Source organism: Sinohyriopsis cumingii, chromosome 3, assembly GCF_028554795.1.
Source record: "Sinohyriopsis cumingii isolate HCF-2022 chromosome 3, ASM2855479v2, whole genome shotgun sequence".
NCBI classification, from domain to species: Eukaryota; Metazoa; Mollusca; class Bivalvia; order Unionida; family Unionidae; genus Sinohyriopsis; species Sinohyriopsis cumingii.
In genome coordinates this window covers 126,876,468-126,895,653 of record NC_142963.1, presented here as the reverse complement: position 1 = coordinate 126,895,653, position 19,186 = coordinate 126,876,468, and the positions used below count along the sequence as shown (strand labels likewise).

Below are 19,186 nucleotides of genomic sequence, written 5' to 3'. Positions count from 1 at the left end.
TCACATAATGCACTGGCAGATCTGGGCATGTGAAGTTTGATAGGTTCAATCAGTCGAACAAACAGCACAGACTCTGATTATACTATGGCAGATCAGGATCATTGTTGTCTTGCAGTATGACTTGATGAATAAGTGAGTCTATACAGAAGACCCAGATCTGCTGTTGAATGGTGGGCTGGGTAGATCACATTCGATACTTTTCACTCTATTTTTAATTTTATGCAATCAGAACAGACCCAGATCTACCAGTGCCATAAGCAATGGCAAATCAGTGTACGTGGTTTTACATTAGGGACCTCATTTATACAAATTGATCTATTACTTATGCAGACACTGTTCCTGTGAAGATCAATCATGAAGATATATATGTTTCATTTTAAAACTTTACAGGCATCCAAGCTGGAGATGCAAAATGTTACACTTTATCTAACTTTTTTTTCTTCTCCAATATATCAAAGTTTACATTCCGGGAATTAAGAGATATATATTACATAATTCCCACTAATGGCTGGTTTTACCTCATGATGTACTCCAGAAGACCTAACAGATACCTATGCTGCCAAAGTCTATCTTGACTGAGTCAGAACTTTATGTTTATCAAAAGGCTGAACATTCAAGTTGACAAATGTTATTTAAAAACTTGGGAGTGAATGTCTTCTGCCAGGAAGCCTCCTGAAAGACTTAGTATGCCAACTAGTCAATACAAAGCTGCAACACGATAACAACATTTGAATCGATACAAAGATCTTCCACAACAAAAATACTGTATATGAAATAATTCAGTTACATCACCTCCAGGATCTAAAATTGACATTTTGCATCAAATATATTTGACAATATTTATGGCTGATGAAAGAAACCAGCAATGCAAGATGAATGTCATGAGACAGTGTAATCTCTTCAATCTCCAACAAGACTGTACATATGGGACACTAAAGGAAAAAAGTAATCAGAAAAAAAACAGAATTGTACAATAGGATTCAAATTCCAAAGAATGGAAAAACACTTCTCTCTGTAAAATAAACATTGGTCCATAAAAATCTTGCAACCAGTCTATTATCAGATAGTTATGCCCTGGTGTTGTGCTTGTGAGAATAAACACTCAGTGGAGCTGCAATGATGGCCAGGTTTGAATGAGAAAAATTATACAAAATGCAAAGGGCTAATAAAACATTTAATCTTTTTTCATTGCTTGCTGCTGAATTCTTTGTTGTACACAAATCCTTCTTGCAAAAACATTCTTTATATATTTTATAAAACTGGAAACAGTGTTTGCTGCACTCTATAAATATTAAGTCTCACTAACACAAACAGATGTTGACCATGATCAGATCTTTAACCTTTTGACCAACCAATTAATTGAATTTCCCCTAACTGTTGTGTGCTTTCAAGTAAATGCAAATGGAAAATAATGAGTTACCTGTGCAGACACATTGTAGTTATTATGGAAGGCTGATGGAGGAGGTGGTGGTATCACAGGTAAACTCTTTGTATCTGAAAGAAAAAACAATATAAAGTACTTTCTGTATATTTTTGTACCCTGCAAATCAAATGGGAATATACTATATATTTATTTTACAATACAACAATCATAAAACGACAAGAGCTTGTTGTAAGCTCTAAATGGAGACCATAACAACAGAAATTAAAGGATCTGTACAAAAAATAATTTTCATTTAAACCTTTGTTGCATTTTTTCTCTCCTTTTATATATATATATATATATATATATATATATATATATATATATATATATATATATATATATATATATATAAAAACACGGTCGAGACTTAACTGGGTTCTCAGAGAAATGCCTGCAGACTTAGCTGACACATTTTACATTTAAATACACATTGCATTTATGATGATTACACTTAAGAGGAACTCAAAAGACAGAATTAAAATACAAATATCACTTAATAAAAATTATTTAATTGGCATTTAAATATTAATGTACTGCCTACAATATGCACAAGTGACATTTTTATTGATCAAAATCTCCTTGAATATCTTTAATTACGATACAACAAGAATGTCGTCTGGAAAGAAAATGTAACCAATAATAGGTCTCCTTATGAAAAGCTGATAATTTCAAGATGTTGATTAAAATTTCCAGGTCATCTCTACCATTCTCGACCATAAAACGAGTGACATATCAACATTTCAGTTAGAATTTTGATCGCGATTTTCTTAAAGTTCAATAAATAGGGATCAATGTTTTTTAAATTTATTTTCTGGTTAAAAAAATGGGATCCATGCCTGACCCTGCGTTATAAGCTGGTTTGTGAGTTATCAGGGTGCGAATTATCTGGGCACAAGTTATCGAGGGAATGGTATATATGTATGTATGTATGTATGTATGTATGTATGTATGTATGTGTGTGTGTATGTATGTATGTATATATATATATATATATATATATATATATATATATATATATATATATATATATATATATATATACATATATATATATATATTAGCTTCACCAGGTTTCCAGTACTGCTATGGTGCTCCAATGGCCAGAGTTGATAATTTGCATATGATTGTAGAAACTCTTATCTAAAGTATAGATTATTCCCCCCTCTTCCTCAAAACATGTCTAATTTTGACAAGCTTTTTGGGAACCTAAGCCCCTCCATGATCACTGTATCAGATAAATGAGGAAAATATCAGATAAGTGAGCAGTATGCCTACTACTGCAGGGCAGCTTTCAATTCCCTCCTGACCAGAAAAGCAGATTTCTAAGGATCTCATGAGGCAAACAGGCTGACCAAACCAAGTACATCAAGTTTTTCATTTTTTCCTATGGATGACATTTGATGACAACAGATGATTCAGAATACAACTTTAACTTGCTGTTTTCTATGATCTTCATCCTATAGGAGAGTTATTGTCAAGCTATGCCAATTGTTGCCAAGACTTTCTCACCTGTAATTTTATGTTTTCCATGGAAAGAAGCACTACAAAGCCATTTGCCGTTGAAATATACATAAAGTATTGTAACACCCATCGAGATCCCCAAATAATCTGGAAGCTGACTACTATCTTCGGAACTTCGCTACATTAATTAAACCAAGATGTGAGTTATTTTATATGCCAGAAAATATATATAATTTTCTAGCTTTGTGGATTTTAGGCTATATGTACACTGGTCCTTTACTATGGAGTCTCTCATTATTTTGCTGCAATTCTCATATACTGTTATTCCTCACTACAAAGTCCCTCAGTATTGATAAATGCCATTCATATATACTATGATCCCTCACTGCAGAGCCCCTAGGTATTCTGTTACCATTCTCATATACTGTAACCCCTCACTACAGAGTCCCTCAGTATTGACCACTATCATTCTCATATCTTGCAATCCCTCACTACAAAGCCTCTCAGTATTGACTGCTGCTATTCCCATATACCTTGGTCACTGTACACCACACTGTCATTCTCATACACTATGATCCCTCTCTACAGAGCCCTCTGTATTCTGCTATCATTCCTTAACTTGGAAATGGTCATGTATTCCATTTAATAAATTACAATTTTTCTCTGCATCAAGGCATGGAGTATGTTCATTTTGGAACATATTTAATCCATCCTTATGTAAATTTACCCAACTGAGAATGTACATATGGTTGGCCAAACTGACTGATAGTCTGTCTGATGCTATACTAAATTACCATCTCATATCAATATAGGCCTGGCATTCAGGCCTTTTTATACTAAATTACCATCTTGTATCAATATAGGCCTGGCATTCATGCCTTTTTATGCTAAATTACCATCTTATATCAATATAGGCCTGGCATTCAGGCCTTTTTATTTACATCTCCTATCAATATAGGCCTGGCATTCAGGCCTTTTTGTTAAGGCAAGTTTAGTTAAAGTGTGAATTAACAACTGGTGCAAAATATAATTGCTAAATATGTATTTAGTTTTACATACCAATAGGGCTTCTGTGCAGACATGCATATTATTTGAGAGTGCATGTGACAGTAACCTAAAATGCATTCAGAAATTTCAGAAAGCCCTATTTAGCATGATTCTTACTAGTATTATATTTACAGGATCCACATTGACATTTTTGGCATTAACTTTAAGCATGAGGCATTTGTCTTTTAAGAAGTACTTTAATCCTATAAATACAGAACTGTTCAACAAACATGTAAGCAATGAAGCTTGACTGTAACAACCTGTCCATCGTAGGCATGCTAATGAATCTGAAACATGTACCAGTGAAAAGTAGATCATATTTTCATCCTCTTGATAGCATAAGTATTCCAACTAAAGGAAAACCATGTTTCTGCCTTATTGTTGTTGTTGTTGTTGTTGGGTTTAACGCCATTTTTCAGCACAAGATAGGCTATACATGGCGGCCAGTATAAATGGTGGAGGAAGAACCCTGGAAAACTCAGGAAAGAACCACCGACCCACGAGAAGCTACTGGCAGGCTTTCCCACGTACCCACGCTAGCCGAGCCTTGGACTTGAACCCACGCAGACAGAGGTGAGATGGCAGTGATCCGGAACGGTGAGCGCTTTAGACCACTCAGCCACTCGGGGCCCCTGTTTCTGCCTTAAATACTTATCTTACCTACTCCTGACTGCTTAATTGTTTTAAATGTTTCATTCTTTTCAAACAAACAAATAATTAAACTGGTTAATGACAGCCAATTAAAATGTTTTATATAACATAATCTATTTTGTTTTTATGCTCCGTTAATACACATCCCTCTTGGAATAGATCTCACCATAATTTGGTCTCTCTTATAGTGTGGAGCATATCTCCCTGTAAGATGGTCTCACTAATAATGTGGAACAGATCTCACTGTAAGGTGATCTCACATATAGTGTGGGTCACTTGTATGGTTCCAATGAAAAGAACTATAAACAGAGAGCACTGTACAGTGTCAGCAGAGAGTGAATGCTTTCTAGTAGAAAGTAGCTGCTCTGGTGGAGGTAAAAACTTTGCCACATTTCTTGCAGATGATTTCACCATTAGGCCCAATTTGGCACCAGCTCTCCACAGACACTCTCTGACATAGTTGCATGTCTGTGATTTGCTACACTTGGCCAATGACTATCCCTGTGAATCTCATCAAAACATCTAATGAAGTTGAGTAGAAAAAAATGTTGCGTGTCAGAGTACTCAAGCTTTTTCATCATGTAAACTGTGCACTTTTATATTCTAACTGAACAAGAGGCCCAAGAAGTCGTAATATTGTTCACAAGGCATAAATTGGTCAAGTAGAGAAACATGGTAGCACAGTAATATACAAGCAACTTGGTTTAAAAGACACCATGTCTGGATAATCTCCAGTTATCTGATTGAAATTGGTGGAATCTAGCATCAAATTTAACTGTCTACTTTGGGTAAATTCAGCTGACTTAAATACTGTAATGGCATCTTTCATATGAAAGGTGTCCATCCTGAGACTCTTATATATCAAATCTGGACTGAAAAAATGGTAGCACAGTTTTAGAGAGGAAGTCTATATATAAATGTTTTATATATCAATAACAGTAGAAGTACTTGATTGGAGATGAGTATCAATGGTAGTCTTCCATTTGGTTGCTATGGATGGAAGTGACACTCTAGCCAAGGATTCCACCCCAAAATCAATACTGCCACAGCATATCCAAAGGCACATTCCTATCACTTTTAATCAAACTTGACTGATCGATGAAGAAGTAAAAAAATAAGTTTTTAAGTCGGTTTGATGCACCTTGATTTAACATGAGTTTGAAAACATATTAAAGAACATATTCAAAAGCATGTACATTTTGCAATATTTGTAGTCTGACAATCTTGTTCATCATTAACAACATTTTAATGTGCCTCAAATACAACTGGTTGTCTAGTGGATTATGCATTCTAACAATAGTGTAATCTGAGTTATATTTAGAAGAAAATGTTGAACTACAACACTCACTGCTTCTCGGGGGGTTTATTAATGGACAGGAATGTTACGGAATATACCTAAAACAATACAGAGTAAATACATAATATTGTTATGTATATTTAATTAAATTGTTTGACTGTTAGTTTTAATTGTTTTTCTTCATTACATGCTATTGTAATAAAACACTATATGCTGGACTTGACCTGATTGATTTTTTTGTATTTTATTCATTGTAAACAACTAATAGATAGCTAAATTATTTTCTATGTGTATGAGGTTAAAATTAGTATTATTATTAATAGAAGAGGTAAATATGTTTATTTTGGTCAATGTTTTGGAGTTTCCTAAGTGAATTATACATATACGAGGCTATTGTGTCGTAAACACCAGGATCATTCTAGAAGGTCATTTTCCATTAGGTAATGTGTTTTTTTTTTTAGAAAATGCTAATTGTGACCTCAAGTAGAGAACTTTATAATCTTGTGATTGTGAGGACTTGGTCATTCGTGCTTTAACATCCAGCACTTTTAAGTGCATTATGTTGTGACCAGTTGCGATGAATTTTATTTTCTTCAAATTGCTGAATTCAAGTGATTATTTTCTCTGGAAATTCAAAAAGTGCTTTGATAAAATTCTTGGACAGAAACATTCACGGGCATTTATAGTTACTCAAGCCTGGAATTGAAAAGACTGTTGGCACATCAACACACTAGGAGCTATAACAGACACATCGATGCCGAAAGTTATTTTTTCTCATTTTCACTTTGCATTCCAGAGAAATAAATTATTTATTAAATTTTATAAAACTTGTCTTTTTTTCTTGTCTGTTACTTATTTTAAGACTTGTAATAATACACAAGACTAGGTGTAACTACAAGCAAGGCAAATCCTATACAAAACTGCACACTGGTATTTCATAATCTTAGCATAGTAAGAAACAAATGATGTTTTACCAAACTTGAAGTGTAGAAGCATTATAATTCTTTCACATTATGACTATTGCATCCATTCGTATGACTGACTAGCATTCTTCATATGTAAGAGTGGAATGACTCATGGTGTTGCCTGTCAGAAGTCAAGAAGAATGAGAGAAGTTTTTGGTTAGTTTAGTGGGGAATCAATGTTAGCCCTTCATCATGCACTGCGATCTAGCGCTCCCTCGATCACTCACTCATAACAAACATGCACATTGATCAGTACCCATGTACTTTACATTACAAAAGACAGCAAACATAAATACTGGAACAGACTGAAAGTGAGCTGAATACAGCTTGCTAAATTGTGATTTGGTAAAAGTTTGCATCCAGCAAATTGTTACATAACACCATCCTGGGTCATCATGGTATCCCTGACTGCTTTCTGTGGGTAAATTGGTACAATGACTAGAGGCAGCACTAAAGTTCCATGAACCTCATGACAGGTGCACATCAGGTGTAAACCATTACACCTTGTCCTCATGCTGTTTAATCTACAGCAATAACACCTGTATTGCAATTTCTCCAAAATGTTTGTCAATTAACTACTTAAGTATTAGGCAAAGATTATAACATCAACTTAGCTAATTCTGGAAAAATATTACAACTGCATGTCCAAGAATGACTTTAAAATCTAGCAATGTCACAATTTTCAAATATTCAAAATTTGATGAAAACCAAATTGTATGGCCCATCGTATGACAACTGAACTATAACTGGTTGCTAAAGAAGAAACAATACTACTGGGCATCTGACCCTGGCAAAGTCTGATAGAGCATGTCTTAAGAATTGCACTTTGCTTTGGCTATTCTAGAAAAGACATTGAAAATAGGTTATTTCACCTGGTATCTATGGAAGCCAACGTGCTACATGGGGAGCCATCTTGAACATTAATCTGGTAGACCATGTCCTATGGAAAATTCATCCTAACATTAAACAAAATAGGCTCAGCTGTTCTTGAGAAGCTGAAAATAGGTTTTCCACCAAGCTGTTATGGTTTTCACACCCCTGCTAGGGAGCTACCCTGACAAAAATCTGGTAAGACATGTCGTAAATTGATCCATCCAAGTCTAATCAAAAGCTGTCCAGACGAAAAGTTTAAAAGAGGTTTGTCACATGGTTGCTATGAAAGCCAAGTCACAGCTAGGGAAACCACCCTGTATTAAAAGCTGATAGAGCATAACCTAAGAATTCAAAAACATTCCCCCTAAGTTTAATCACAATGGCTCTGTCATTCTGTAAAGCAATGCGGTTGCTAAGGGGCCATCCCAAAGCAGCAACATATCTGCTAAGGAGACAATCCCAAAAGGTGCCAATCTGTAAAGCCACACATTTGCTAAGGGGGCCACCCAAAGGTACCATTCTGTAAAGCCACACATTTGCTAAGGGGGCCATCCCAAAGATTCCATTTCTGGAAAGCAATACATTTGCTAAGGGGGCTATCCCAAAGATGCCATTCTGTAAAGCCACACATTTGCTAAGGGGGCCATCCCAAAGATGCCATTTCTGGAAAGCCACACATCTGCTAGGGGGCCATCCCAAAGATGCCATTTCTGGAAAGCAATACATTTGCTAAGGGGGCTATCCCAAAGATGCCATTCTGTAAAGCCACACATTTGCTAAGGGGGCCATCCCAAAGATGCCATTTCTGGAAAGCCATGCATCTGCTAAGGGGGCCATCCCAAAGATGCCATTTCTGGAAAGCCACACATTTGCTAAGTGGCCATCCCAAAGATGCCATTTCTGGAAAGCAATACATTTGCTAAGAGGGACATCCCAAAGATGCCATTTCTGAAAAGCAATATATTTGCTAAGGGGGCCATCCCAAAGGTGCCATTCTGGAAAGCCACACATTTGCTAAGTGGGCCATCCCAAAGCCAATTCTAACAAAGCATTTCCTATACAACCTTTCAACTAAGTTTGATGAAAATTGGCTTTAACTGCTGAAATGAAAAAGTTGAAAATAGGTTTTCCATGTGGTTGTTAAAGAAGTCAAATCACTAACAGGGGTGCCTCCATGGACACAAATCTGATAGATCACAAAAAACAATCCAATATTTGACAACAATTCTGAGCTGTGTTCTGGAGAAGAAGCTGGAAATAATTAAATTCTAGCTACCCGAAAAAAAAGGAAAAAGTAAGAAAATGGCCAGTAAATCTAATCGGGTCCATCTATTATGGCAAAACCATCAGAAATGAACATTTAGCATGTTTTCCATGTACATTCAGGAATCTTGCAAATGGTAAGTTCTGTTTTATTTGTAACATATACACACCTGTTATTTGTGACTATAGTAATACAAGTAACTTTGTTATGCCAAGCAATAAGCCTCTTTCATGGTTAAACAACAGCATAGTAAAGTAAATACAAGTATTGTGATACCTCACTATAACTCTGTTACAGGGAGCCATAAAAGTGTACCATAATAAAGGCAAGTTCACCATACAATGAGGTACATTATATGGAAAAATAAAAATCCTATCAACATAATGAGATCCATGACCACGCCCTTATTATATCAGGGGATGTGTTATATTAGGTACAGATCTGCAAGGGACCATACTTTATGTATGGATATATTTGGATGGATGGATGGATGGATGGACTTAAGTAGACTGGTTGCTCATTAGGCAGGTATAAGGTATCTAGCACAAATTGGTAAATGTTATCCTAAGAAAAAGATAAGCTAATAAATATGATTCCTAGAAAGCACTGTCATCAAAAACTAAAACTTGACTTTTGGATGGATGACTGTTCATGCATCCACAACATTTGTACCAAGGCTGTTGAAAATATTCTCTGTTCTTATACCTGTTTCACTGCATAAATCTCTTGTGTTATTATATACATACAATAAAATTATAAATAGCTCAAAATATGAATATTCATAGAGATGCACTTTAACCTGTACTGTGTCCAAGTCTTGTGGCCAACAGAAGCCAGGAAATATATTTAAATAAAACTCTAATATACATTCCTATTTAATTAATAATGAATTTGACATAAATAGCAATCACCGATTCTGGTAATTTTTGAAGGAAATGACCTATCTCAATGCTCTTTCTTCATGTATAATTATTTTTTCAATTAATATAGATGCATACTGTACTTTTACAATTAATACACATGTATGCTGTACTTTTACAATTAATATACATGCATATGTACCTCTGTTGGCATCAGTTCTCTCCATTTTCATGATGGTAATTTCTCAAATGGGAAAAGCAAGTGAATATCCCCAAGATTACTAATCATTCCATCCTTAACCTCCTGCTGTGGATATAACAGAAATAGCAACACATTGACCTGTACCCTTTGTACATGTAGCAGTATAAATTTTCTCTTTTAATAACTGCAAATTATAATAAAAATCCTTCCATGAATACCTCACTTACACAATGAGCAATACACAAAAAGCCCATAGTCAGTCTTTTTCAAAAATTGTTTACAATCCAGCTGAGAGTGAAGATAAGAGTGCAGTGCTGTCATTCATTACCAATCAATCAAAAGAAATGCTTAGAATTACTGGGACTCTGTCAAGTGTCCAAGAGAAAAAGACAAATACAGGTCTACCAAGGCACCATTCCTTCTAATAGAACAGGCATCTGGTTGTTAACTGAAATTAATGGTATTCTTAATTATATAACAGGCATGGCACTCATTATTTCCATTCTGAAAGTCACATCACACTATACCCATACTCTTGTGAGCTACATACAGCCTAGTCCCAGAATATGGTACAGATTAACATGAAAGCAAGGTAAATATATGTATGAATTGCTCCAAGCACCAGTCTGGCATGATGGAAGTAGGTGAAGATTCTGACAGATTACTCAAAGTGGCAGTACCATACACAAGTACCCTGTTATCTTTTGTACAGCATGGAGAGGATATCTTGTGAGGGAGGCAGAGAAAAAGGAGGCTCATATCAGACTGTATCTATAACTAAAGTCTGTTTCAAAATTGTGACATAGAAAAAGACAAACAATGATCTGTGTTAATGATCTATACCGATGGATTCTATGATTGACACAAAAAATACAAAAAGACATTTTGTAATAAGCTTCACTAATATGATAGCAAAAGAAAATCTGGTAGTGACTGTTTCAGTTAAACAAACACCCTTTTCTATTTCAAGTCAAATAATTTTCATTGAAAAAAATGACAGTTTGATATTTTGAAACTAAGCATTCTCATAATCAAAACCTGCTGGAAAATTCCTTGATCCAATCATGAACTATTGTCTTTTTCTTCTTAAAAAGGCCAGAAATCTTTTCATGCATCTTTCTTCTAAATGATACAGTAACCAGTTTAACTGTATATATATGTCTATGTTTCAGTTTTTTGTTTTTTTCATTGAACAGTTCACTTTTCAAATTTTCAAATCTTTATTTTTCTCTCCATCATGACCACAAATTACTCTATTGTAGCAAAAGCTGCAGCATCAAACATGCAATAAAAAGTGAATAGTAAAGGAAGATTGCCTAGTTCCAGATATATTCCACATATAATTACATTTCTTGTTGAATGAAAATGTTACTTTTTGTATTCATGTCTGTCACTGTACGACAGAAGTACCTATTTATCCAATCCATGTCTCTATCATGTCTCTTTTATTTGGTCAGAAAATACATACTTCCTTGAAAAGCTGTCTATAATCAAGGAAGCTGAAGGGACCATAATTGTCTTTCCCTTATGCAAAGGTGACCTTTGCATAATGTACAATGACATAAAACTTCAGAAAAGGGACTCATAAACACTGTCCTCTATTAACAGCCATCTTAAATGTGGATATGTATGCTGTGATAAGTCTCACTAAACACTGTACATGTATCAACCACCCACCCACCTACATCAATACCCACATCCTATCCAACATTTATCAATCAATACTTTCCTTCTTCCATTCTTTATACTCGCCTATAAGAATGTCCAACTGCAAACTGCACAGACCCAGATCTGCCAGCACATAATGCACTGGCAGATCTGGATCTGTGCAGTTTGTTAAAGAGTAATCAGTGGAACAAACAACATGGACCATGATCTGCATGTGCATTATGCTACTGCAGATCAGGATCTTTGCTGCTTGCAGTTTGACTCAACTTATAAGTGAGTATATATGGTTTCCCTTTATACAAGAAACATTATACTACATCCCCTTCCCTTACAAATTATACTTACCTGCTGCTTTATTGCAGGAGAATACAGCATTTTTCTTGTAATAAACCCAGAAGGCCCTACAATGACATTTTTCTTTACAAGTAGTGGGTGAACTTATTATTTGAAAAAGGTTCTCAAGTTAAAGTTTGCCACAATTTGGTAACAAAAAAGATTACCAAAACTTTAGTTATGGCCACCCATGGGCCTTAAATGAGAGACTTTCGGTACACATTAAAGACCATAAAACATCTGGTGATGTGAATATACTATATTTGTAATACACACCTTCTAACCAGTAAAATACTACACTCTATGTATGATGTTTCATTTTTATGTGAAAATGTGTCTCAGAAAATTGTTAATGTGCACTAAATGTAATTGCTCTGCAGTTACATCAATGAAAGAACACACATCTGAGACCATTAAATCTCCTGCTTCATTGCTCCATGGTAATTTTGGAAAATGAAAAAAAAAAAATATCGGCATTAAGCTCTGTCTGAGATGTTATTCTTTTTGATCACTTATGCAACAAGCCTCGAGAAAAAAACATCAACCACTGTAACTGAAATCTACAATTTTGAGAAATGCTTTCAAATTGACGAAAACATTTTATTAACAAGCATTGTTCCAGAACATCTCTCTTTATATAAACCTATAAGCCAATTAAACACAGAGACTAACCTAAACACACTACACATACTTAAACTAAGGTGTGACAGGTGTGATGTTACTTAAGGTGTGACATTTTTGGTGGGGCAATTATTATTACTGTAAAGGGGCACACATTTGTTCTAACTGAATTTACTGACAATTTTGATTTAGCTGGCCATTTAATTAAGTAAAACACAGAATACAAAAATGGATGCTCCATGAAATACCCCCACCCCACTTGGTGCTTCTTGACTGCCCCTTACAATGGCCCTACTCAGCACAAACATAAATGTTCTTCAAGTGCTGCAGATAAGGTAAAGTAGGGCAGAAACTCTATTACCTGTTCAGTTAAATGTGTAGACAATCTTAAAAATGTCTCTACAAAGTCACATGAATATGTAGCCAATTTAATTTATTCAAATTTGGTATGTTTATTCATTTGATAGTAAATGGTTTGCTGACTTTGATATGGCCCCTATTCTAAACCACTTGTTTCATCAAGTTGCCACATAACACATAATTTTGTCTACAGAACATTTAATTGCAATGAATAGAAATGGCAATGTTGTGAGCAATATGACTTTGTGAGTCAGAATTTACCAGTTAGGTCATTTGGCAGATCTGAAGTTGTTCCTTTGTAAACTAACTCAATGTTGTATAGTTTACATTTTGCCTTTTTCTTCACAAAATGCTGGCAAAATACATATTTGAATATAATTTTTTTAAATATTTGCAAAAAAAAGACTATTCTGATTCAAGTATTCAGTTATTCATTTCAGCTCTGTTCTATCCTATAGCTACCTGAGTGCTGAATGATCAAGAAGTAAATTAACTTGTCCTCCCACCCCACGGATATATAGCAGTGATTTGGTTTTGGATTTTGGTCTTTTTTGAGTGGCACATCAACATTTTATGTGTTATATTATGCCATAGCAAATAAACTACCTTGCCCAAAATGGTGCATCAACATTTTATGTGTTATATTATGCCATGGCAAGCAAACTGCCTTGCCCAAAATGGCACATCAACATTTTATGGGTTATATTATGCCATGGCAAGTAAACTGCCTTGACCAAGATGGCACATCAACATTTTATGGGTTATATTGTGCCATGGCAGGTAAAACGCCTTGCCCAAAGTGGCACATCAACATTTTTTGGGTTATATTGTGCCATGGCAAGTAAACTGCCTTGCCAAAAGTGGCACATCAACATTTGATGGGCTATATTGTACCATGGCAAGTAAACTGCCTTGCCCAAAATGGTACATCAACATTTGATGGGTTATATTATGCCATGGCAAGTAAACTGCTTTGCCCAAAATGGCACATCAATATCTGATGGGTTATAATGTGCCATGGCAGGTAAAATGCCTTGCCCAAAGTGGCACATCAACATTTTTTGGGTTATATTGTGCCATGGCAAGTAAACTGCCTTGCCAAAAGTGGCACATCAACATTTGATGGGCTATACTGTGCCATGGCAAGTAAACTGCCTTGCCCAAAATGGCACATCAACATTTTATGGGTTATATTATGCCATGGCAAGTAAACTGCCTTGACCAAAATGGCACATCAACATTTTATGGGTTATATTGTGCCATGGCAGGTAAAATGCCTTGCCCAAAGTGGCACATCAACATTTTATGGGTTAGTAAAATGCCTTGCCCAAAGTGGCACATCAACATTACATTTTTTGGGTTATATTGTACCATGGCAAGTAAACTGCCTTGCCAAAAGTGGCACATCAACATTTGATGGGCTATATTCTGCCATGGCAAGTAAAATGCCTTGCCCAAAGTGGCACATCAACATTTTATGGGCTATAATGTGCCATGGCAAGTAAAATGCCTTGTCCAAAGTGGAACATCAACATTTTATGGATTATATTGTGCCATGGCAGGTAAAATGCCTTGTCTAAAGGACACACCAATGCAGCCAATTCAGGCTCATCTGATGGTGGGACCTGAATCCACACCCTGTTCATCACAAGTCCAAAGCCTTAACCATCAAGACTGCAGCTCGAGCATACAGAAGTGGTGGTATAAAACCTCAACTCATTTTTAACAGAATTCACAGCATTCTTGAACTAAGCAAGTGCAAACAGCCTGCCATATGATCTGTCATTTTTATGATACTGTGCAGCTCTAATCCTTTTCATTCCCCAAAAATTTCATTTTAAAGAAAGCTACCGTTTCTGATATTAATACTGTGCATACTGCACCCAAAAATGACTATAAAATATTGTACCGTTTTCTGTTGATGGAAGAGTAATTGCTACAAAGAATCAGGCAAACAGAAAAGGTCGATTAAATAATATTATGCAATGCTTAGAAAACAAATATAATTGAATTGTGAAGGTCTATGAAGAAATCAAAACAGCATTACCTTCTTTCTCTGGTGACCTTGGACAATGGTACCTAAATGCTGGATTACAATAGCAATACATCTGTAATCACATACACTGTAGATGCAGATACACATGTATACAAATGCCATGTGCAATGACTGATTTGTATATCCTTTCTGTCAGAATTTCTTACATAACACTGTAATTACAAGAACAGTATCTGCATCTGGATATTAGTTTACCATTATTTGAGCCTATAAAATTATGCAAGCCCCAGCCATTATGCAAGTCAGGTGTAACAATTCTGCAGTTCTATTGATTTTATATTCTTTCAGTATAGCAGCTCTTTCATAGATATCAGTTTCAGTCAGTACTTGACAAGACCAACACTTCACTTGTATTGCAAAATCCACTTTATAACACATCAATTGGAATGTACATAAATAAGATTTTAATACAACATTTATATGGGTTCAAGTGAATCTTCTGAATTTTCACTGTAGGTGTCTTGTTTCCATGGTAATTCAAATCAGTTTCAATTACAAAACTGCTTAGAAAGCAGGTATAATACTGTAATCAAGAGTTGTATGATTAAAACAGGATTTTATCAAATTTCAACAAAATGTAGTGACATAAAAGGTACAATACAATTAAAGCTGATAGTACTTGCATGCAGTCGAGGCTGTGTGAAAAGGTCATCCTGCTGACTGGACAAACATTGGCCTACTCCTAGGAATACCTTAATATGAATACCTTTATATGAATACCTTTATACGGATACCTTTATACCGATACCTTTATACGAATACCTTTATACGAATACCTTTATATGAATACCTTTATACGAATATCTTTATATGGATACCTTTATAATAATACCTTTATACGAATACCTTTATACAGATACTTTATTTAAATACCTTTATACGGATACCTTTATAAGAATACCTTTATACGAATACCTTTATACGAATACCTTTATACGGATACCTTTATAATAATACCTTTATACGAATACCTTTATACAGATACCTTTATACCGATACCTTTATACGAATACCTTTATACGAATACCTTTATATGAATACCTTTATATGAATACCTTTATACGAATATCTTTATACAGATACTTTATTTAAATACCTTTATACGGATACCTTTATAAGAATACCTTTATATGAATACCTTTATACGAATATCTTTATACGGATACCTTTATAATAATACCTTTATACGAATACCTTTATACAGATACCTTTATACCGATACCTTTATACCGATACCTTTATACGAATACCTTTATATGAATACCTTTATACGAATATCTTTATACGGATACCTTTATAATAATACCTTTATACGAATACCTTTATACAGATACTTTATTTAAATACCTTTATACGGATACCTTTATAAGAATACCTTTATACGAATACCTTTATACGAATACCTTTATACAGATACTTTATTTAAATACCTTTATACGGATACCTTTATACAGATACTTTATTTAAATACCTTTATACGAATACCTTTATACAGATACTTTATTTAAATACCTTTATACGGATACCTTTATAAGAATACCTTTATACGAATACCTTTATACGAATACCTTTATACAGATACTTTATTTAAATACCTTTATACCGATACCTTTATACGGATACCTTTATAAGAATACCTTTATAAGAATACCTTTATACGAATACCTTTATACGGAGTGTCATCTACTCTGGTCAAATGACCAGATGAAGAATTGAAGGATGTGCGTATTGCCATGAGAAAACAGAGCCTGTATTTAAAAGTTTATGTTTATCAGTCTATCCAACCACAATAATATAAATGCTAAATCAGACTTGTAACATTTAAGGGACAGAATATAAATGGACATATGCCAATCTGAATCTATATACAAAATTAAAATGTATCTATCAAGCTTTTACACAAACAATACACTGATTCAGCAGGACATCTGCAGAAATACACTGCATTCAGCAGGCAAATGCTACATATGGGACATCTGCAGATATACACTGCATTCAGCAGGCAACTGCTATATACAGGACATTGGCAGAAGTACAATGCATCCAGCAGGCAATTGCTACATACAGGACATTGGCAGAAGTACAATGCATTCAGCAGGCAACTGCTATATACAGGACATCTGCAGAAATACACTGCATTCAACAGGTAACTGCTACATACAGTATTTCTGCAGAAATACATTACATTCAGCAGGCAAGTGCTACATATGGGACATCTGCAGAAATACACTGCATTCAGCAGGCAACTGCTACATACAGGATATTGGCAGAAGTACAATGTATTCAGCAGGCAACTGCTATATACAGGACATCTGCAGAAATACCCTGCATTCAGGAGGTAACTAGTACATACAGGACATCTACAGAAATACACTGCATCCAGCAGGCAACTGCTACATACAGGACATCTGCAGAAATACACTGCATTCAGGAGGTAACTAGTACATACAGGACATCTACAAAAATACACTGCATTCAGGAGGTAACTAGTACATACAGGACATCTACAGAAATACACTGCATCCAGCAGGCAACTGCTACTTACAGGACATCTGCCATTTATAGCTTGCATCAATGAAGAATAGAAAATTGATGACTAGAATTATGAATGTAGCACTTGCAAGCAGCCATTTACAATAATGCAGAAGGAAAGTAGCACTTGCAAACTACCACGTACAATTTGCATCAATAAAGAATACAATATACAGATAGAATTATAAAAATAGCACTTGCAAATTACAATAATGCATCAAGGAAGATTAGAAAATACAAGCATAGAATTATAGTGGAAATTCCCATCCACAGTCCTGTACATGGATCAGATCTCCGATGTACTCAGTAGTTTGTGTGACTGTCACAAAATAGAAGAACTTAGGATTCTGTTTCAGATCAGACTTAAATTGTGTAAATAAGTTATATGCCTGGCTTATATCATGAAAATGAAGAGCACAGTTCCAAGTCAAACAGGGGCTGTAACTGTTATATTTTGTCAGAAGCTATGAAAATCAAGCGTGATCTGTATCATCTTCATTTAAAACCTTGCATCAAAGTTCAATAAAATCCACAAAGCTCTTCAAAAGTTACTGAGTAGAAATTAAATTAGAGATGGCTGTTATGTGAATGGATGGGCATACATTGGTAACACTAAGTGAAGTATATACATCTTCCTCAAGAGTTGGAATGGGTAGTGTTGTCCACAATACTGCAATGAAACAGTGCCAAGAAAAGATAACTCATCAGCACATGCACCAGGTAATAATGATAATAATAATAGTAATAATAATAATAATAATAATAATAAGGACTTTGTATAGCACCTAATCTTTAGAAGCTCTAAGCGCTTTACAACATTAGACAACATCTATAAGATAAAAAACATATAATGATATGATTACAAACAACACAAACACCATGAAATTAGAAAACATAGAAAAAACATGCTGAGAATATTTAAGGTAGGAAACATTATTAGGTCTTTAAGTTTGTTCTTGCAGTCGAAATAAGTGAGTTTTGAGAGCACTCTTGAATGTGATCACTGTGTCTTTGTGTCCAAGTTCAGTGGGCAATTCATTCGACGTTGCTGGGCCCTGGTATGCAAAAGAACGCTGTCCATATGACTTTGTTTTGATAGTGGGAATAATGACTATACGATTGTCAGAAGAGGAACGTAAGTATCTTGCTGGTGTGTACACATTGGAGAGGTTGGATAGGTATGTTGGATTAGAGTCTGTCAGTGAAATGTAGCACAGAGAAAAAATTTTGTGTTTGATTCTAGATCGAATGGATAGCCAGTGTAGGGTACAGAACAGTGGGGAGGTGTGCTCTGATTGTGGTACTCTAAGTATGATCTGAGCAGATGTGTTTTGAACTTTTTGAAGTTTTTGGAGTAGATTTTGAGATGAACCAGACAGAATTGAGTTACAATAGTCCAGTCTTGAAAGTACTAATGAACACACAAGTGTTTCAGTGGCATCAACTGAAAGATATTTGCGAATGGAGCTGATGTGTCTCAGCTCAAGATATGCAGCCTTGCATATGTTCAGGACATGTTGGTGTAATGTGAGAGTACTGTCCAGAGTAACACCTAGGTTTCGTACTGATT

The 19,186-nt window shown here is 35.1% G+C and overlaps 1 protein-coding gene across 4 annotated transcripts in view; it reads right to left on the bottom strand.

Moving 5' to 3' along the window:
* The window catches only part of LOC149803803 (uncharacterized), a 363,874-nt gene that overhangs the window by 66,084 nt on the left and 278,604 nt on the right, over positions 1–19,186 (bottom strand). For all 4 annotated transcript variants that reach the window (XM_089953611.1, XM_089953612.1, XM_089953613.1 and 1 more), the window contains one exon: positions 1,421–1,494. In XM_089953611.1, the coding sequence (XP_089809737.1) occupies positions 1,421–1,494 (74 nt within the window). The remainder of the gene's footprint in view (positions 1–1,420; positions 1,495–19,186) is intronic.